This window comes from Meleagris gallopavo, chromosome 1, assembly GCF_905368555.1.
Source record: "Meleagris gallopavo chromosome 1, MGAL_WU_HG_1.1, whole genome shotgun sequence".
NCBI lineage: Eukaryota > Metazoa > Chordata > Aves > Galliformes > Phasianidae > Meleagris > Meleagris gallopavo.
In genome coordinates this window covers 67,351,807-67,372,502 of record NC_139404.1, presented here as the reverse complement: position 1 = coordinate 67,372,502, position 20,696 = coordinate 67,351,807, and the positions used below count along the sequence as shown (strand labels likewise).

Genomic DNA, 20,696 nt, shown 5'->3' with positions numbered 1-20,696 from the left:
GTATTCCTGAGCATATGCTCAGAGAACAGAGGGCACCAACCATCCTGCATTTGTTGGTGTTGGAAGTTCAAACTTGCAACTGAATCTTCAGAACTACACCTAGTGGTGTTTCTCTGGTACAGGAGCTCTCACACATTTCCAGGGCTCGTCTCAGTGGTGGGAAGATGCTTGTTTTACCTTTCTAAAAAGAATGGTAGAATGAATCCCTAAGGTAGTGTGAATGTACTGTGGTCAATTTGATATTGAAAGCAAGTTTCTCTTCTGAGAAACCACAAGGAAGTGGAGAAAACATTACGCTTCTAACTTGTGAAGGTAACCCACTGCCATTATCATTTACACATCAGATAAACCCAGAGCCTGAGTAAAGTCAAAGCGACTTACTTAATCTTGCGGAAAAAATTGTAACAGTCACATTCTCAGCTGTAGCAAAGTGTTTTGATACAAAGCTCGCAACCAGATGGTGGTACTTTTTATTATTCATTGTGCTCTGTGTTTTTTTTTTGTTTGTTTGTTTTTTGTTTTTATAAAGTACATGGACCATAGAACTGCAGACTGGTTTGGGTTGCATGGGACCTTAAAGCCCACCCAGCCCCAACCCTGTGCTGCCACAAGATCAGGCCCAGAGCCACATCTCACCTGGCCTTGACCAACTCAGAAGATGGGGCATTCACAGCTTCTCTGGGCAGTTGTGCCTGGGCCTCACTGCCCTCTGAGTAAAGAATTATCTTCTCATTTCTAACCTAAATCTCCCCTCTTTTAGTTTAAAACCATTCTCCCTTGTCCTATTGCTATCAGCCTGTGTAAAATGTTGGTCTCCCTCTTGCTTATAAGCTCTGATTAAGTAAGCACTTGAAGGCTGCGATGGCATCTCCTCTGAGTTGTCTCTTCTACAAGCTGAACAAACCCAACTCCCCCAACCTTTCTTCATAGGAGAGGTGCTCCAGCCTTCTGGGCATCTTTGTGGCCTCCTCTGGATCCACTTCAACAGCTCTGCTCTTTGTGCTTTGGGCCCCAGGACCCTGGACTCCAGGTGGGGCTTATGAGGGCAGAGTAGAGAAAGGCCACCCCCCTAGCCCTCTGGGCTGCAAGAGCACACTGCTAGTGTGCTTACATCAAGCTTTTCATTCACCAGGACCCTCAACTCCTCCACAGGGCTGCTCTCAAGGAGTTCTCTCACTCCATACCAGGGATTGCCCTGGCCCATGTGCAAGTCTTTGGGCTTGGCCTTGTAATGGAAGTGAGTGTTAAGTTTTCCAACAGAAAATTATCATTTCACAAAGATATATATATTTTTTTAAAGCAGTATATGTGGGCCTGTCTGTCTGCTCTAATGTACACAAAGCAGCTCAGTGGGAAGCAAAATGGTGTTTTTTTTTTTCCTCGGATGCTATAAACACAGCTCATTTGGGACCTGCAAGCTTGCTTTAACCACACAGACATCCGTATTTTCAGTTAACTTTATTGATAAAATAAGTTTACTGTACAGTACACAATTCTAGCCATAAATTCTTTTCAAGCTATCCGCATTACAAAAATAACAGGTATGCAATGAAAAATAGTCACTCCACACATTGTGAAGGCTCTTTAAAATCCTAAAGTGATCAGGTCAGGGGAATGGAAGGGGAGACGTATCAAACGTGAAGACTAGGAGTAGATAAATTAAGTCACATTTCTTAATTTACAAAAATAAACACTAATCAAGCATTATTTCATAATAGAGCAACCTTAAAGAACTGCCACAGTCTAACAACCCTTCTCTGCTATACGCTCTGCAGACTGTATTTGAGACAAGCCATGGGACTGCATTCAGTGTCAAACGGATGTGAATGTCTCTGATATCAGTCAAGAGCTGAAAAGACACTTGTAGAAAAAAATGAAACCAGAATTTCTTCCCAGTTCACAGTGCCAAAACACACTGCATTAAAATAGATGTTGCTTCTCATAAGTCACCAGCTTGCAAGCTACAGCAGAAATGCAAAATACTAAGTTATGTAAGCATGGGTCAAGTTTTATAAATAACAGCAGACAAGTGTAATTTGAGCTTGAGATAAAGTATTCTGAGAAAAACAAAAACCTTCAGGTTTGGAAAGGGTTAAAGCCTTCATGCATGTCAATGTCCTCAATATATTCTTAAACCTACCAAAAAAAGCTATGATGTTCTGGTAGAAGAAGCAGCTGTTACCCCAACTACAAAAAATGCTGTAGAATGTTGGAGAGCTTCATTCCTATCCTTCCTGAGCTCTCGTTCCAGCTGCGTTTCTTGGCAGATGTATTAATTAATAAGTGTTTATTTTCTGCTACACACTTTTCCCACCACTCCACTTGCTTCTCATAAAACAGCATGTGACAGTATCAAAGCAAAAATATTAAGCTCCCTGTAAGTCCGTCCATCCACTGTGAATCTGAAGTTCCATTTTAGACCTTTTGTTGCACATACCTTTGCGTCTACAGAGGTTTTACTGAATCAACATTGTTTTTAAGACAGCCACATTTGATAGCGCTTAATGCTCAAGTCCATTTGCATTGTTGTAACTGAAAATGAAACTTGTTTAAATGATAACTGATTATAGAGTACTTCAACTCAGTTTGCAAGGTAAGTTATTAAACAGCCCCAATACCAAAGTGTGTATGCCATTTGTAGATCTGCAGTCTTCTGTGACCGAAAGCTTTTGCTGTACTTCAAGTATGTGTTCCAAGTAAAGAATACAGTAACATGCTGAACAAAATGTGGTAATACACATCAGTCTTAGCAACAGCCTTAGCACTTTGAACAAGTAGCAGAAGCAGTCTGACAAAAGCCAGATGTGAATTATTTCAGCACCTCTTTTATGGCAAATACATCTTATGAAGCACTTCTTGGGTATAGGCATACAATGCAAGCTACTTCTTGTCCTAGAAGCGCCAATTCATCTTCACCTTGCAGCTTTTTCAGGAAAAAAGTGAGCAGTCTTTTTGTCAGCGTAACGTACTGAAAGCTCCCAGTGAAAATACACTGAGCTCCTTGACTATTTAGTACTTAAAGAGGGAAAATACTATTTGGAGGTGTGCAGGCTGCTAACTTTACCATAGAACTTCTCCACTCTTTCTCCCACTATAGATTGAGTGCTTTCAAATTGCTGTTTCCCACTTTGGGCAGCCAATCCCCAAAGAAATACATGAGACTTTACAGCAGCTTGCCACCAATAGAGAACTGAGCTTGCTTTTCTCTCATAAGGTAAATACAACTGCCAAAGTATCGCCTATGTTGAAGCAACTGGCCTTACACTGTAACAGGACAGCCTGTGGCTAACAGAAATCCTTCAGCTTTATGCTAGCTCTCTGCATTAAAAGAGGCTCATTGCTAAATGCTGAATTTCAAAAAACTTACTAAAAGGAAAAAAGAACTATGGATCATGCACAAAGCATAGTCAGCCACTATCTTTTAGCCAGAGATCAGACTTTAAATCTCGCACTTATTGTATAATAGCTGCATTGAAGTTTTGTCCGAGCAATAAATTATATAAATTAAGTGAAATTATGTATTTTATTTGTAAAATGACTTCATATAAAAATAATTCCCGATTCCTTAAGTGCATTAATCCATTTCCTACTGAAGTTAGATCTATGGCAATTAATCTGTCACCACGGTATTTATAGAATACCGATTGGAGTTTATTTTACACGGTATAAAAGCCACTAAACCGAAGTTTAAGATGCATAAGCCTGCTGGTGCCCTATTCAGTAACAAGTGCTTGACAAGTGACCCCTGATATTCCGTTTGTAAAGTGTGCAATTAAAGCTCATTGGCTTCCACAGTCTTTAGCTCTTCCTCAGGCTCAAATCACTGCTTGTTACTAATCCTGAAAGGGATGTACTCTCTGATGCATCTTCTTTCTTAAGGTTCAGGAATGATTCTCTGGTTATCTGAAGAATTTCTCTCAAGCCTTTGTTTTCTTGCTATAACCGAGGGATAAAAAAGGCATTTAATAGAACTCCAGAAAGTTGAGATAACTATGTAAAGGATCTCTCCTTCCCTTTGCTACAAACATGCTTACAGAAGATGTACAAAAAAAAGCAGTATGAGTGAATGATCCCATAAATCAAGAGAGACAGTAACTCAGTAATTGTGATAACGTTTACTCTCTTGCTAAGGGCTGAGTTTCAGTAATGCTAAAGCGATGGGAACAATAGAACCAAAAGCATTTTACACAAACTATACCAGAAGGTAAGCGTGCAAAGCAGCATCTGTTTTACATGCCAGATTACCTCAGAGCTACAAATGGAAAGGGAACTCTTTACTGAAGAGTTTACTGACTTTAAAAATAGTTTTAGTTTGAAATAAACTAGTTTGAAAGCAGCAGTTTGAAATAATTAAATATTGCACCTAGTTCCCCACTCATTAATAACGTGTGGCTTGGTTCCACAAAGTCTTACAAGAAAGCAACCAAATTGGTAGCACACTGGAAAAACCTTTAACAAAAGAAATGATTTAATATTAAGGAAGTCTGGAAAATCAAGCAGGTGACCAAAGCAAAAGTCTAAATCAACATCCTGGGGATTTGTGGCAATTTTAGTGAAGTTATTACAAGAACGCAGAACGTGATTTGCTCCCGAGTTCTGGAAAGATGGCACCACAGCAAAGGCCAATCTAATGTCAGGTATGGCCCCCTCAGATCCATCAGGTGTTGATGATACAACATCAAACTAGTTCTCCTAAGTAACCTAACTATCTGAAACAGTCCAGCTTCATGAAGATAGCATGCAGCTATCTTATTGCTGGCCTTGATACTGCCAGTGGATGTATGAGAAGCTGGCTATTCCTAAGGCCCAATGTACTGAAAGACTGTACAAGAAAGATAGAACTGTAAGGTTAGAGCAAGACATTTGTCTTAGAGATGTGCAGCACATTTTAAAGCTTCTGTGAACCTATTTGGGTAGTGGTAACCTGCTCCCCCAGCTCCTAAAATAGGTGGCAGGCAAGTTTTCCTATTTTGACAACTAGATCCTGATCTGTATTTAAACATAATTTCTTGTCTGACAGTCAATTCTGAGCATTTCACACTGGGATGGCACTATTTGTGCCATCGCTGCTTTGATTTCATACTTACTTCAAGCTGAATGATACGTTCCTGCTCTTTACAGCCATGCTTATCATCAATTTCAATGGCTTTCCTCATTACTGCTGCCATTTCTGTAATTTGGTCCACGTGCACTTGTAGTTCCTAAGCCATACATATAAAAAGATGTTTTTAGTAATAAGCTTTATTCGTTACTAAAAATAAGCAAAGCATTAAATGTGCATTTTAACTGCTGTGTCACGTAATAAAAATGTGAACAGAGACCTAAACAAAGAAGCACCAACTCTACAGCATGAGCAACCACTGCGGTTCTGTTCATTTAAATCAATCTCATTTGCCACACAGTTCCCTTTCAGGAATTTTACAGAAGAAAATATGCCCAAATGACTATTCCTTTGACAGCTTCCATGTCTCCTAGATGGCTGTTAGACAGCCACATGCTTGCTCTGGTATTGCAGGAGCAGATGTATGTTCTTCTGGATGTGCAGAAAGGCCATCTTCATCTGAGCACAGCAGCACATGCAACCTGTTTGAAAGCTGGTCCCAAGTCTAGTAAGCACAAGTACAGGCAGTACTAGCTCATGGGTGGGCGTTTCTCTCTTAGAAAGAGCAGGCAAAGCTGTCGTCCTGACTATGCCATAAATTGGAGAACTCAGAGCCCTTTTTGTGGTATTTCTGCTCAAATCCACTTCCAATTTCAGCTTATCTGGAATCTGGACTCCAGAGATCATTGTCCTTGCTGAATCCTAAGAAACAGCCTCGTGCCCTGCCTGACCTCTCTGTGTCTGCTAATTAACACTGATAGGGTACTTTCCTATTACAAATAATTACTGCATCTCATTGAAAAATTCATGAAGTAGGGAAAAAAAAAAAGTGCAGTAGTTTTCTTTGCTCATCTTGTTCCACTGCCACGAGAGAGGTAATAGGAGTCACTAATACAGGCATAACAGCCTTTGCAGAGAAGTTAGATTTTAAATAATCTTCCCTGTTTGCAAAGAAGTGATATCTTACTTGGACCTTGTTGGCTTGGATAATATTTTACTTTCTCACTGGCCAGCATACCAGTAGGAATTGCTTATAGAGCCTCTGCTAATTTCTCCTGAAAATGTAGATGAACAGCCTATGCTTTTGGCATTCACTGCTGTTCAGTTAAGCGAAATGTATTTAATTTATTTACAGAAGCTTTTAATTTTTCCAGTCTTTCAACCTGTTTCTTATTCCAAATCTACTAACAGACCAGCTTATCCTTATCTGGCCTGACCTCTGGACAAAATTCACAACGTTTATTAAATAATACTAGAAAAGGAGCAATAGGACTGAAAGTGGCTTTGTACATTGAAGAACAGTATAGATTAAAGTTAAATACCATTTTTAAGTTATGAACTTCACTGGAAGTCCACACATCTAGCAGATGATCATCTTGCCCTTAAACTTACAGAAACAATTAAGCTATCATACAAAAATTCCTTTGCTTGGAATTACAGTCTGACCAACAACACACTTCATTAAAAATGAACATCGGCCCCTCCCATCCTTTTCTGCTGTTTCAATTGCCAAAGCTGTGGTTTAGCTGTTTACTTATGAAGTGTTCATTTGCAGCATGGAAGTGAGGGAAGGGGGTGGGGAGGAGAGAAAGAACTTGCTGTAGATCTTTATATTCTTCTCAATTGCCAGTGAAAGTGAGCGCATAGAGCATTTTTCCTTCACTGAAAGTTGTTTTTCAAGACATTTTTAAAAGAATAAATTTGGCTTGAAAGGAAGCTGTGATCAGCGCTAAAAGAATGAGCTGGCAAGGATGTATCCTGGAGAAGGACTGGGAAGGAATTAGTGGCTTTTAGATACACAGCTATCCTCATTTGGCTAGCTTATGTGGCATCTTGATCAATATGATCTAGAGCCTGTTACAAGGTCACTAACAGGAGATGAAACAGCATGCTTAGGCTCATTACTAGCAATTCTCATGCATACAAGAATGCTAAAAGAAACTGCTTTTCTGTTAAAGGCAGGTGCTTGTTGAATTGCAAGACGTAATGAGTTAAATAATATTTTGTAAATAGCCACTGAAGTTGACAGCTGCCACTTAAGGAAGCAGTGATTACTGGTAACGTTGAGATTAACTCCTTAGGCATTATGGAATTTGTTGTTAATGTGCTAAGAAGTATTTAAAGACTGCTTCAAGATTGTTCAGTCTTACTGGAGGTGAAGAATGATCAGAGGGATAAATAACAAAATTCCAGAAATAGTAAGAGTCAGGAAAGGGTAATAAATCCTCTTTATCAAGTATATTTGTGAGTTCCAACTTAATAAAAATGCTAAATCTCCTGCTTAAATAACACTATTTTCCATTATTATTTTGTTGTCTCAGACTTTTAATCCATAAAGTGTTTCTAAATGAAATTTTGGAGTCCATTTCAGGAATGGTATTTTACCTTCTTGCCTTGGTTCCAAAGGATTAACTTAGGTACCAAAGGTATCAAATACACAAGAGATAATGCTAACTAATAGCACTGATACCAAATCAAATGTTTTGGTACTGTTTTGCTAAATGTTTGGCTTACTCCTTCCACTCAGACAGCAACCTGAAGCATTTAGACTGAGATCTATGCGTACCTGGAACTATAAGTGAGCAGTTGCCTCAACGAGCTAAGCAAAGCAGAAGTAAATTAAGTAGATAAGGTAATGAAATGCTACTTGATAAAAGCTTAAATATCAGCAGCTGGTAAGGTTGACCTACTGATGGATCAAGTTTCCTGTTTGTGTTTCATTAAAACTAGTTAGTACAATAATATAAGAACTGAGATGATGCAAGTTTTGTGTTGATCCATTACAAACTAACTTACATGTTAGTGGAGAAAAAAAACAACAAAAAACCCCTTAAAGCCAATAACCCAAAGTAATTACCTTGGAATGTTGCTCTTTTAATTTCATTATTATACTTGGATCATCCTTTTTGCTTGCCATAAGCAACCTAAACATCTGTTCTCTGTACTTGCTCATTATGAGTTCCAGAGCAGACTGATGTTCTTCAAGAGACGTGCGTAGTTCTACCAACAAAATTTGATGTTCAGTTAAACTTTATCAGAGAAGAACTCAAATACAATGCAAAAATATTACTGCCTGAGAAAGCTGAAATAAACTCTTAAGTTAGCATGCCCCCTCCTTCCACCATCAAATCTTGGTTGTGTCTACAAATACTTCAGCGGTGTCTGCCCAAGAATCTTCTTGTTCAGTCAGAAACAGAGACTCTGCTGTCCATTTGTTAATTCCTTGTGTATGGAATTTCAGAAGGAATTATACTACTATGCTTATAAGTCAACTTTTCCTGACTGTTTCCACATTAGTTATTTTTAAGGAATGGGAAAACATATTCATATAGATAGTTACATTGTAGAAGCAATATTCAGATCTCCTCACTTACAGCAAACACAAAGTATGGACTGAATCAGGTGTTCTATACAGCTCTTCTTGTTAATTATGGTTCTGGTGCCAAGACATTTAGGCTTTGCATTAGATTATGTTGTGATCAGTTAAACTGACAGGTTCTGCTTAGAAGAAAGCTTCTTCTATAAAATATTCTTTGGGACTTGGTCAGTGAAGAAAGTATCACTGGTTGGAGTGGTGGAGTGGTGCAGGCTAGAACCTGAATGGACAGAATGTTAATCTTACCTTTATTCTCCTGTTGTAATTCCCTGATCTGTCTGTTCTCTTGTTGGATACCCATCACTAATGTAGAGCGAGGACGATGTCTTGCTACTTCATTGAGCTCCTGGATTTCCTCTTGGTACTAGTTATTAAAAAAACAAAAACGAAGGGAAAAAAAAACCCAAACCCACCATATCTCAGTAACCAATGGAAAATGTTACTCAGCAAGTCACTAAGAACCAGTTCTAATGTCAGTCAAAGTCTGTAGCCAGCAAGATAGATGTTTCATTTTAATTCATTTACATAAACAAAAACACATCTGGAGGTGTTGTCAACTTCCTGCCCTTTAGAGACACTCATTTTAAACCAAGTTTGATACCTCAGGTCTCTGTAGTGGGCGCGGTTTAACCTTCAGCTGGTGCAGGTCAAATTCCCCGTCAGATCATTACAGCTGACAAACACACGCTAAAGAATAGCCATGAGGTACTAACACCTCTGTGGCTTCCTGATAGCTTACAGCACATGTATCAGTACAAATCACGTGGACCTAAACGAGTCCTGACTCTCAGCAAGTCAATGAACGTGATGCTCTTGATAGAAGGTTACGAAGCCTCTGCGTGACTGGTTTCACAGGGTTGAAGCATACAGTATCATAGAGCATTTCAATAGTTTGGGTTGGAAGGGAGTTTAAAGATCATCTAGTACCAACCTCAATATGCAGGATTTTGTTACTTTAGAGGCTCATTAACATGTATTAAAACAGAAATGACAGGATGAACTTCCAAGTGGAAAGACAGTAGACACCTTTATGTTTTGCAGAAGTTCTCTAGTGAAAGTCACACTCAACCTAATGATATGCCTTGGACAGCTTAACATCAGAAGGGAAATAATAGCGAATAAGCCTAAAAGGCTACCTGGAAAGAAAAGGAGACAGTGAAAAGATAAAGTATTCTAAACAGAACACACTATGACAGGGCCTCTGTCTGATTAAATCTGCGCGTTTGAATCATCAAACAAGTAGTATTTTACAGAAGAACAAAACACAAGGCACCATGCAATGGTTGCAGGACACTAACTCCATTTTTACCTGTGCTCTTAACATAAACACCAACTTTCAATGTTTAAGTTAGAACAGCAGGCAAAAGTTCCTCACAGGATCAAACAAAATTATAAACAACCTAATTTTAGATGACAGTCACACCCACAATAAGAATACTTCGTATGGTATTAAAGGATTAACCAAATAACTACTGATTCTACATTGCAAAACAGACCACGGAAATGACTTTAAATGATGTGTTTCCAAGGTCTACTCCTGATGGAGTAAACAAAGTTGAAAAACAAACCTGCTTCATTGCTTCAACCCGCTTATTAAGAGCTGTAGTCTGTTCAATAAGAGCTTCTGCAGCGTTGTCATGTTCCCGCAGCCGTTCCACCAGCGCTTTAGCATCTGCTAAGGCTTTCTCAATTGTGCAACTCATTTCTAAAGAAAAGAAATGGATTATTTTCACACCACCACCCGTTTGCTATAGAGAGAACCACTATCTCTGTAACACACGTGCATATATGTACTTTTTCTAAGTATGAAGCAGCTGACTAACTACAACATTCTCCTCTTCCCCAAACAGTGAGAGCTGACATTTTAGACCCATGCTCTTTTAGGAGTAGAAAAAAATCATATAGCTTAAAAACACTGCAAGTCTGGCTTTCCGTTTCCTGCTTTTTAATTGACGTTGAGATCGTGTGTTACAGCAAAGGAACAAAAGTAAGCTGTGTTGTGAGGAGTGTATTTGATATTCTCTTGATATTTGAGAAGTACAAATTCAAAACAAAAGAGAATGCCAAAAAGGATGCAGAGGGTTTGAAGATTTTGATTAATTAAATCCATAGAGAAAGAAGAACTAAAACTGGCAGTGTAGAGGAAAATTACTTAGAGCAAACTCAGAAAGCCAAAGGCCTGTGTTACATCTTCACGTCTAAAAATGAATGAAATGAATTGTAAAATGTGCTGTTTCCAACAGGATAGAGCAAGACAGCCATTCAGCTAAGACAAAGAACTGACTGCATAGCTAAAATACCAGCCTTCTAATTGTAGTAGCTGTAAGCAGAAATTACCTAAACTTGCAAAATGTTTGTATATACTAGGATTTCCAATGAACGGGCCTTTGCTTTTTTTTCCTCTCCCCTAAAACTTATTCTTGATAGATTCAAGTGACTGAGATTCTTCAAGCTTCTTGGTTTTGTTTTCTTTTAGAAAGCCTTGCATGTTTTCTACTGAAAAGGAAAACTACTTCAACTCTTTGAAAGTTCTTCGGCAATCAAACAGCAATAAGAAAAGCTTATTAACACATAAGGTTTGAGTCTTGTTTCAGGAAATTTTCTCAAGGTACTGTAAAAATCCATTTCTCATCTGGGACATTCGCAGAAGGAGAGGTTTTTGTAAACCTACAAAGTCAGCAAGCACTGAGCTACAGAAAAAAATTACTCAAATTGATTTTCTAACTTTCTTAGGCACCTTTACAAATCATGCTATGGACCAGAAAGCCAAGCTGGATGAAATCCTCACATTGTCCCCAGCTAGCCTTTTCCTATCATCTAGGTAAGTAGTAGAAAGAAGGCATTTCAAACACAGGAGATTTCACCATTCTCCTCAAAGATTTACAAGGATAGCAAGAACATCCCACCAGTGAGTGTTAGGCTCGGGGAAAGTGAGCAAGAGAGTCTGCAGTGTTCTCTCTGAAGAGCCTGTGTGAGCCCCTGAACTTTTTAAGTCTGAAGTCCCCAAAGCATTTTAATTTGGTAGTTTTGTTAACATTTCCTATGTTCAGAGGAGCACGTGACATTTACTTCATGCAAAATGGTGCAAAATGGTCTCTTACAGACCATCCCATCACAGAAAGATTAAGCCTTATTTATGGACAAAGAAGCCTGAGCAAACAAGCTTCAGGTCTGCACAGAGCACAGCTGCTTTAAACTGTGCTTTCTGTATTTTCATAAGCAGCAGCACTTTGGCATATTCAGATTTCTTACAAACATTCATAATGTGAATTCCTTCCTATTTATCAACTAAAGTTTTGATTTTAACTTCCATATGATGTATTTATGTATTCGAGTTCTTCAGCAGACCAGTGTATTACCACAGGCAGTTCATTTATACACTGTGGCTTAGCAGTTGGAGCTCTTTTTGATATTACATACAAAGGAATTGAAGAATATTCCAAGTAGGAAGGGACCCATAAAGATCACCAAGTTCAGTTCCTGGCTCCATACTGGACAGCCCCAGAATCAGACCATATGTCTGAGGATATTGTCCAGATGCTGCTTGAACTCTGGATAACATTTCAGGTGGCAACAACATATTGCATTGCTTTTAAGGATCAGCTTTTCTTGTGTCTTACTCCTCCTTCCAATTCTGGTCTCACATTCTCACTGGTCTACAAAATAGTTACAGACAAAACACGAGCTCCCATGACAGATGACTGAATTGCTACAGAAGTTGATTTCATTAGCTCAGTGTTTCAGAATCTGAAGAGCAGACATTAACTCAATTCCCAGGCCACGAATTCTCCAGCCACTACAAAACAAGCCTCTCAGGCCTCCCCATGAGCACAAAATACATTTTGCATTCAGACTACAATGCAGTTAACACCTCTGATAATTTGCATAAACACCACATTTTAAACATAGCGCACAGAAGGATGAACGTGTACTGTCATTTTGACTGCATGAGACAAAAAGTGACTCCTTCCTGGCACAGAACTGACTGGCTTTTTCAGTGACTGAGCTGAGGCAGCCATGTGTGCACCTTGTGCAGGCAGAAGGCAGCCCCAAATCAGGCAGTAGCCCCAAACCCACATCGTGGTGTGGGAGCTCTGGCATCCTGCACAGTCCTTCAGGAGGAGGACTGCTGTTTGCATTGTGATATCCAAAGCCCCAAATCTTGACTAGGATTCTTTTTGGCACAGCAGTAGCCTCACTCTTGGCAGTTACAATACTTTCTTCTCGCTCAGCCGGCTGCCTATTAAGAACAAAATAGCTGCCTTGCCATAGAATACATCTAAATGCGTGAGTTAACCTGAACATTCGGAAAGAAAAAAGAAAGACCCATGACTCAAAGATATCAGACTCAAACCGACTGTTAACATGCGAGCACGAGGACTTGCAACAGCACACCTCAGTGCTCTCTGCCCCAGCTCTGAGCACAGCCGTCACCCCGCAACTGCCCCACAGCCCAGGGCCAACAGGTAGCAGCGGGAGCAGCAACACCGGCAGCGCGGCAACGCTGCCGCCCCACGCTCATTTCCTGCCGCCTCTTGCTATTGACTAATTGCTTTCATTACCTAATTCGGCTGCACTTTGCCATACAAAAAAAACAAAGGCTCCGCCAGCACCACTGCCTCCCTCTGCTCTTTCCTCAGTACTGAAAACCGCCTTCTACTACAGCTTCGTTCTTCCTTTTCTCTTCTCTGTAATGCCGCGCAGCTCCACAGTTTATAGAAGCCTTACAGAGCACCTTGCCTGGCCTACCCTCAGCCCTGCCGTGCCCCAGCCAGGCCTATCGCGACGCCGCCCACCTGTCGCGATACAGTAGACAGGTCGGGGCTGACGGCAACTCCCGACCGGCCCGCTCCTACCAACCCCTTCGGCCCCACCTCCTGCCGCCCTCCACATTAACAGCCCGTTATCGCAGCACCGCGCCCCCAGCTCCCTCATTCCCTTCCTCACTCACTCATGACCGGCGGCTCCGGCAGCGCCCGGCGCCGGGTGAGGCCCGGCCGCCCGCCCCGCTGTCAAATGGCGGCGGGGGCGGAGCGAGGGCGGCCGCGCTGCCCCCTCGGCCTCCAAGTCTCGCGAGGCCTCGCCTTACCCCCCGCTCTTCCTCGCGCCTCCCCGTCGGTCATTTCCGCGGCGCTACGCGGGCGGTCTCGCGGGATCTCGCGAGGCCGCGGAGGGTGGCCCGCGGCGGGGCGGACGGCTCGGGCCATGGGGGCTGCGTGACCCCGGCGCGCCGCCGGGGCCCTGCTGGCTGGCGGGGCCGGCGGGGTAGTGGGTGAGGAGGGGAGAGGCGCTCCCCCTGCCAGCGCTGGGGGAGCCGTTACGCCAGCGGCGTAAGTGGCCGCGCGGGGGTCTCGCGGCCTCAGGGGTGGGCGGAGCGGGGGGGGCTGCGGCCGCTTCTCCCACCCCCGCGGGCGCCGGGCGCGGAGACCGGAGCCGGGCCCCGCGCTCCCCGCCGAGCCGGCGGCGGCCGCCGAGGAAGCGAGCGGAGGGGCATGGAGGCCGCCCGGCCGCAGGCGCCCGCGCCCGGCCCTCTCTAGGGCGCCCCGCGGGGCCTACCCCTCCTCCCCGGAGCGGGCCCGCGGCAGGGCCCGGGCGCGGCGCGGAGGAGGCCCGGGACCGCTGCAGCACCGCAGGAGCCGGCCCAAGTAAGAGACGCCGCCCGCGCGCCCCTTCCCCCGCTGGGCCGGGCGCTGCCGCGGCTGTGCCCTCCTCGTCCTTCTCGTGTGCTTCTCCTTTCCTCGCGCGTTCTGAGAAGCGCCAAGCGAAGGCTGGAAGTGAACCTGACAGCCTCGGTACTGCTGCTCTGTCACAGCCCGTCTAGTCTAATCGTGTATATATATATGTTTTTCTGTTACTGTTAGCAGGAAAGCTCTAGCTGGCAAGCTGTTTCTCTGCTATTTTTGCTTAGGTATGCCTCTTAATCGGGAAGGAGGAAGGGAGGTAATGCTGTATGTTGTTATTATTTTTCAACTCTCTGTTCACGTTTTCTGCATCTTTCCTCCCGGGGAACAAAGAAATGATGAGGCATCTAGTACACTTTTACACTAGATACTTTTTCTCTTTACGTAAATGGCCTTATTATAGGCACTTCTATAGTGTGTCCTGGAGCCTAATAGGGTGTTACTGCAGCTAATGGATGCGATGTATAATCTAAATAGTGTGAGGTAACCTCTTCAGAACTCAAGTGTTCTAGTAAGATAGTTTTCTACTATATAAGCCCTGCTATAAACCCTGCAGTAGTTCTGCGATATGTTTCTTTCCTTCATTTTTCTTTTCTAATTCCATTATTTGTTTTAGGAAGAAAATGAAAATCTTCTCTGAGTCTCATAAAACTGTTTTTGTTGTGGATCACTGCCCATATATGGCAGAATCCTGTAGACAGCATGTTGAATTTGATATGTTAGTAAAGAACCGGACCCAAGGAATCATACCTCTAGCACCTATATCAAAATCACTATGGACCTGTTCAGTGGAATCATCTATGGAGTACTGCAGAATAATGTATGACATTTTTCCTTTCAAGAAACTGGTAAGTTTTCTACAAATTCTGCATGATTCTTAATAACTTAATGGGCACTTTCATGTTTTTATGAAGCTTTTAATACCGTTTGCTGCTGTTAGAAGTCAAAGTATGATTTCTTACGAGCGTATTTGTATTGATACAGTGAATTGCTTTTTAAATTACTTTAAATAGCATCAGAGTCCCATCACATGTTAATTTTTGGGACCTTTGCATGTTTTGCAAAGTGGGAGAAGTGCTTTAAGGTAACATGCTCACAAAAACTTGAGGGAGGTCTTGCTGCATATCATACTCTGCTTCTAAATATGTATATCTGGTAGTACTTTAAGCTTTTCAATACCAACTCCAAAGGAATTGGATAGGAATAGGAGGGATCTCTCTAAGGGCAAGTTTGAAAAAGTGAGAGGGCACACAGCTGTTCTTTAGAAGCAGAAATACCTGGTGGCTCTTTAATTAACCTCTGGTTCCTGAAGTTGCCTTATTATTGAGTAAACTCTTAGGAAATTTTCTGAGGCTGATCACCTTTTTTAAAAATAAGAAGTTATAACACTGATACTGCTACGAAGTAATGACAGCCAACAGCCTGTTTCAGAAGGCAGCCAGGCTTTGCCTGACACTAACAAATGCTACTGGAAGCTCAGTGGTTTGATACGTCAGCCTCACTGCTTTGGTGGATTGTGTGTCCTGGCTCTCAGACAGCGTACGCTTAAGTTAAACTGCAGTCTTGGCCTATCATGGGATTATATAAAGTGTATGCTCAATTGATAAAATATGACTGATCTGAAGTCTGTGTGCTATATAAACTGGAAATTGACATGGAAGATATTCTTCCCCTTGACTGTTTCTGCCAACTTTACAATGTGTTTTGCTCTCTGATGTTGAGTAGAGCTTACTAGGTATTTACCCTGTAGTCTACTGTGATGACATCAGGAGAACAATTTGCTGTACTTCAGTACTTCACAGAGATTTTTCTACAGAAAATATTACCTATTTATTAAAACTCAATAATATCATGAACTACTAACTCAGTATCAAGGTTGATTTGATGGCTTAAAAGCAAATGTTTGCGTAAGAAGTCGCTAATCATTTACTCTCTAAGTAATATTGTGAATGTAGCAGGACCAAATGCTTTTTGTGCATGTCTTATTTTTAGTTTGGCTTGTAATTGCATACGTCTGCAGGGTATCAGTTAGTCTGAAGGAGGAGGTGCAGTCCTTGTCAGTTTGGTTTTGGGGAGGTAGCCATAATCCATGATCTTAATTGACTGTTATCTGACACGAACTTTTAAAATGCTTTTAGGTAAATTTCATTGTGAGTGATTCTGGAGCTCACGTTTTGAATTCTTGGACCCAAGAAGACCAGAACTTGCAAGAGGTATGCATTGTAGATGTTCTTTTTTGAATGTCTAGTTTAATCACAGGACAAATTGTGATGTGTTACTAGTTGCTCTCCAAGGTGATCAACTCCCATGCAGGCATGTTCTGCAGTGCAGCAGGGGGTCAATGGATGGAGAGTGGGGTGGGGAGAAGAGGTCCTTCAACTGGGGAGTCCCCAAGGTGAGGAGAGAACAGCCACGGGCTGTCAGCATGTGTGGGAGCAGTTTAGGGGCTGGTTTGGGATGAGCACTGGGAGTCCCATAGGTGCAAGGATAGTTGCCCAGGGCTTTGGTTGTGGGAAGCTCCAGCTTCTGGAAGTCCCCCAAGGGACTGAGGGTGGGGTGAGGGGGGTTCCCAGTGTGTCCAGCTCAATGAACTTCTTGAGCAGGTGTCCAGATTGAATGAGGAAAATCATCACGCAGTGTAGCATCCGGAAATTTTTTGAGAGAGAATGATGATGTTCTGTGCAGTGATGCAGGCAGACTGACAGCACTGTTTTCAGTCCCTGCAAGAGAAAGAAACTAAACTGGCTTTCAGCTCTTAGGAGTTAGATTCCAATAAAATGCAAGATAATGGATACAGCAACATCTTTGCTTGGAGCAAAAGGAGGAGTCTGCCCTTTGTCCCTGAAATGTACCTGTGTAACAGACATGCAGCTCTGGGGCTGAAAGTAAGAGGGGATATGGGAAGTAATCAAGGGATGGGAAGAGACAACTACAGTAAGCTGGTAAACTGCCTTATTAGGCACAATAGCTGCCTTATTAGTACCAGTGCCACCAAAAAAGGCAAAGGGTATAATTAACTGGGGACTTCTTGTTGAGAAGCACCGAGGCACCTGTTTGTCACCCAAACACTCTCTGTAGAGAAGTGAGCCTACTTGTGTGTGTGAAAAGATTATGGAACAGATCATTCTGGAAGCTGTGTTAAGGCACAAGGTTCAGCGAGGCCAAATGCAAGGTGCTGCACCTGGGCTGGGACAATCCCAGGCGTGAGTACGGACTGAGAGAAGAATTCACTGAGAGCAGCCTTGTGGAGGACTTGAGGTCCTGGTGGACGAAAAAGCTGGATGTGAGCCAGCAGTGTGCTTGCAGCTGGGAAGGCCAACTGTATCATGGCCTACACCAAAAGTGACAGGGCCAGCAAAGTGAAGGAGGTGATTGTTCCACTCTGCTCTGCCTTCATAAGGTCTCATCTGCACCCAGGCCTGGGGCCCCCAGCATAAAAAAAGATGCCTATCTAGTGGGTGGCAACCCTCCTTATGGCAGGGTGGTTACAACTGTGTGGTCTTTAACATCTCTTCCAACCCAAGCCATTCAGTTATTCTATATTCTATATTTATATATAAATATATAAATATATTCTATATTTATGTTATGAATTAAAATGCTAATTGGCCGATGTGGTCTGAAGTTTTTACATAGTACCATTTTAAATAGTAGCCTGGGAGGTTGGATGATTTGTATAAGCAGCAATGTTTAGAAATACAAGCAGCTTTCAGGACCAATTATATTAAAATAAATGGTATGAAGAAATTAGCTTGGTATGCATTTCGTCTGTAAATTAGTGATACTTTTTGAATTTTACACTTGTTTGTGCAGATAAACTTAAAAAGAGGGTATAAACAGTATTTGCATTCTTTATTCTTTCACTCATATCTAAGGGGCTCATTTTCTGAAAGGCTTACTTTAGGAAGCAACTAAATTTCTCAAGTTTTCAGAAAGTTAAAGCGAATTGCAGTTGATAAAGTAAGGATTTCCTATAGGTATTGGCTATAACTTGCAATTATAGCTATGTATTTTTCTATGACATGGTGATATTATATTAACACATAAGAAATCAGCTGCATAGGGTAACTAGGGCTCAGTGCTTTTCCAAAGTCTGGGAGCGTGTACAGATCTTCTATTGCTCTGTTTGCTTTTCTCTTGTCACTGCAAAGTAACATGTAAAATAAGTTATAAGGGTGACTTTTCTCCCAACTGAACTCTTTAACAGATGCCTTAAAAGTAACTTTCAGTCATTCCTTTATCCAGTTAATGGCAGCCTTGGCAGCTGTGGGGCCACCTAATCCTCGGGCAGATCCAGAATGCTGCAGCATACTTCATGGCCTGGTTGCTGCAGTTGAAGCACTTTGCAAAATAACAGAATACCAACACGAAGCTCGAACCATGCTTATGGAGAATGCAGAACGTGTTGGAAATAGAGGAAGAATAATCTGTATTACTAATGCAAAAAGGTATGTATTATCATTTGCTTTTGCCAGCAAGAAATAAAGAGATTTTATAGGTTTTTAGAAGTATTTCACTGATTGCTATAAATTAATGCTCTAAGTAGCTATATTCTTAGTAAATCATTTCTTGCCTTATTAATGCTTTTGTTTATGGAGATGTGCTACAGTAACCACTGAAAAATTCTCACTTTAAATAGAAAAGTATGTGGTGGCTTGTTGCTCTGAATGAGAGGATTTATAATATTGCATAAAACTATTCATTTCTCCCCAGTGACAGTCACGTTCGGATGCTTGAGGATTATGTTCAGGAAACCATTCATGAACATAATAAGCTTGCAGCTAATTCAGATCAGTGAGTATGCTTTCAGCAGTTTGTTTTTTCCCTATGTGTGCCTGGTATTGTTTCTCTTTAGAATTTACACTCGTATTTCTTAAACTCTTCTGATGAGTGGTTTGAATGCTGCTATGAAATAGAGGTTCTAAGCTGATGTATCATCTCATATCCTCATAGCAACCCAGTGAAATATTGTCCTATCTTTATTTATCTAAAACATGAGATGTTACAGTCCTGTAACAAGGCACAGTTAACCAGTTGTGCATCTGCATTCTTTCTTGAAAGCAGCCAATTAGTTTCGCTTCTCTATTTCTTAAACTGAAAGCTGAGGGGCTTGAAAGTATTTTTAATTTCTAAATTATTGTGTTCCTTTATAGTTCACTTGGGATAAAGGAATATCTTGAAATCTCCTTCTGCCACTTTTCTATCATATGCTTTGTCTACTGAAACAGAGAACTGTTTGGTGCAGGAATTGTATGTTACTGTGCAAAGCATATAGCAGCTTGAGATTCTGTTCTTGATTGCTACATATGCATTCATATAGCAGAAGCTATATTTAGCTGCTGCAAATGTAGTTTTGTATGTGTACGAAGGACACTAGTGCCAGGAAATCGGGTGCTAAGTCCATTGTAAAAGGTGACCTACCATAGGGTCATAGGTTGGAAGGGACCTTTAAGGTCATCAAGTTCCAACTCCCTGCTATGGGCACAGACACCTCTCTCTAGAGCAGGTTGCTCAAAGCCCCAGCCAGCCTGGTCTTGAGTGCTTCCAGGGAGGGGGCATCCACAGCCTCGTTGGGCAACTTGTTCCAGTGTGTCTCACCACCCTCACTATAAAGAATTTCTTCCTAAAAGATAACTTTCATGCACTGCTGTAGCAACAGATGCAAGAGTGTCTCAATCTTTCCAGGTTTCCAGCTGTGTTAGGAAACAAACATGATATTGACATAGCCCCATGTTCACCAGAATCTCCCCATTAGCACTTGCAGGCACACTTGCTGAGACAAACCCTCTGTAGTGTCCATTTTCAGATGATGAAGGTAAATAGTAGACAAGTTAAGGACCTGCTCCATTTATCTGTTTAAAAAAAAAAAAAAAAAAAGTAACACAGTACTATAGCAACTGAAGAGCTAGGAATGATACACTTATTATGAGCTTATTTTGATACTTTATTTTGAAGTATGCTTTTGAATATTGTTTATGTAACTTTGTTTCTGAAAGCATTTTCTAGAAACTGTATATTGTACCATTTGGGATTCTGTGTTCTTTTGCTCAGACGAATCTCAAGAGATCATGTAGTTTTTGTGAGATACTTTTTTTTTTTTAATACTTTTTGCTGCCCTGTAGATTAAATAGAATGTTTTTATTTTCAAGCCTGATGCAGATCCAGAAATGTGAATTGGTCTTAATCCACACGTACCCAGTTGGTGAAGACAGCCTTGTTTCAGATCGTCCTAAAAAAGAGGTAAAGGTGATAAAATGAGAAGATGTGTCACAGTATTAGGAACAATATCAGACTCCAATAGGCAATGCAAATCAAGCCTCAATAAGGCTTTGAGCCCTTGGTAGGGCATAGGAAAAAATACAGGTGACAATTCTTTGGAAAGTTGACAGCTTGCATATTGCCATCTGAAGTGCATGTTTTCTTTCATAGTGTGCAAGCATATATGGTATCATATTTTTCATTTCTTGCAGTAATAATTTCTGCTTTTTTTTGGTGAAGTAAATTCTGTAGGATGAGAGAGTGTTTGTTTTGATTTCTC

At 41.5% G+C, this 20,696-nt stretch overlaps 2 protein-coding genes across 3 annotated transcripts in view; one reads left to right on the top strand and one right to left on the bottom strand.

Moving 5' to 3' along the window:
- Nucleotides 1-1,443: 1,443 nt before the first annotated feature.
- Nucleotides 1,444-13,581, bottom strand: FGFR1OP2 (FGFR1 oncogene partner 2). 2 transcript variants are annotated; one of them, XM_010715622.3, is made up of 6 exons: nucleotides 13,429-13,581; nucleotides 10,046-10,182; nucleotides 8,724-8,841; nucleotides 7,959-8,101; nucleotides 5,088-5,201; nucleotides 1,444-3,936 (listed from the first exon to the last, which is right to left on the bottom strand). In XM_010715622.3, exons 1-6 carry the CDS (start codon nucleotides 13,430-13,432, stop codon nucleotides 3,799-3,801), a joined length of 654 nt encoding a protein of 217 aa, XP_010713924.1. In that variant the 5' UTR covers nucleotides 13,433-13,581; the 3' UTR covers nucleotides 1,444-3,798. The 2 variants fall into 2 exon arrangements, with proteins under 2 accessions (XP_010713924.1, XP_085088181.1); XM_085232055.1 differs by lacking the exon at nucleotides 13,429-13,581 and adding an exon at nucleotides 9,504-9,613.
- A 29-nt stretch (nucleotides 13,582-13,610) lies between these two features.
- INTS13 (integrator complex subunit 13) overlaps nucleotides 13,611-20,696 on the top strand; it is a 19,777-nt gene continuing 12,691 nt past the window's right edge. Inside the window, exons 1-6 of the mRNA XM_085232020.1 lie at nucleotides 13,611-14,122; nucleotides 14,775-15,006; nucleotides 16,297-16,371; nucleotides 18,404-18,606; nucleotides 18,872-18,952; nucleotides 20,308-20,398. Coding sequence (XP_085088146.1) covers nucleotides 14,782-15,006; nucleotides 16,297-16,371; nucleotides 18,404-18,606; nucleotides 18,872-18,952; nucleotides 20,308-20,398 — 675 coding nt within the window. The 5' untranslated portion in view covers nucleotides 13,611-14,122; nucleotides 14,775-14,781. The remainder of the gene's footprint in view (nucleotides 14,123-14,774; nucleotides 15,007-16,296; nucleotides 16,372-18,403; nucleotides 18,607-18,871; nucleotides 18,953-20,307; nucleotides 20,399-20,696) is intronic.

Bases quoted from the DNA above. Each gene is read 5' to 3' on its own strand.
- FGFR1OP2 (XM_010715622.3), bottom strand. The intron at 8,842-10,045 runs GTTTGTTTTTCA...TTTAATAACTAG, and splicing joins GGGTTGAAGCAATGAAGCAG to TACCAAGAGGAAATCCAGGA. The intron at 5,202-7,958 runs GTAATTACTTTG...TGTATGGCTTAG, and splicing joins TAAAAGAGCAACATTCCAAG to GAACTACAAGTGCACGTGGA.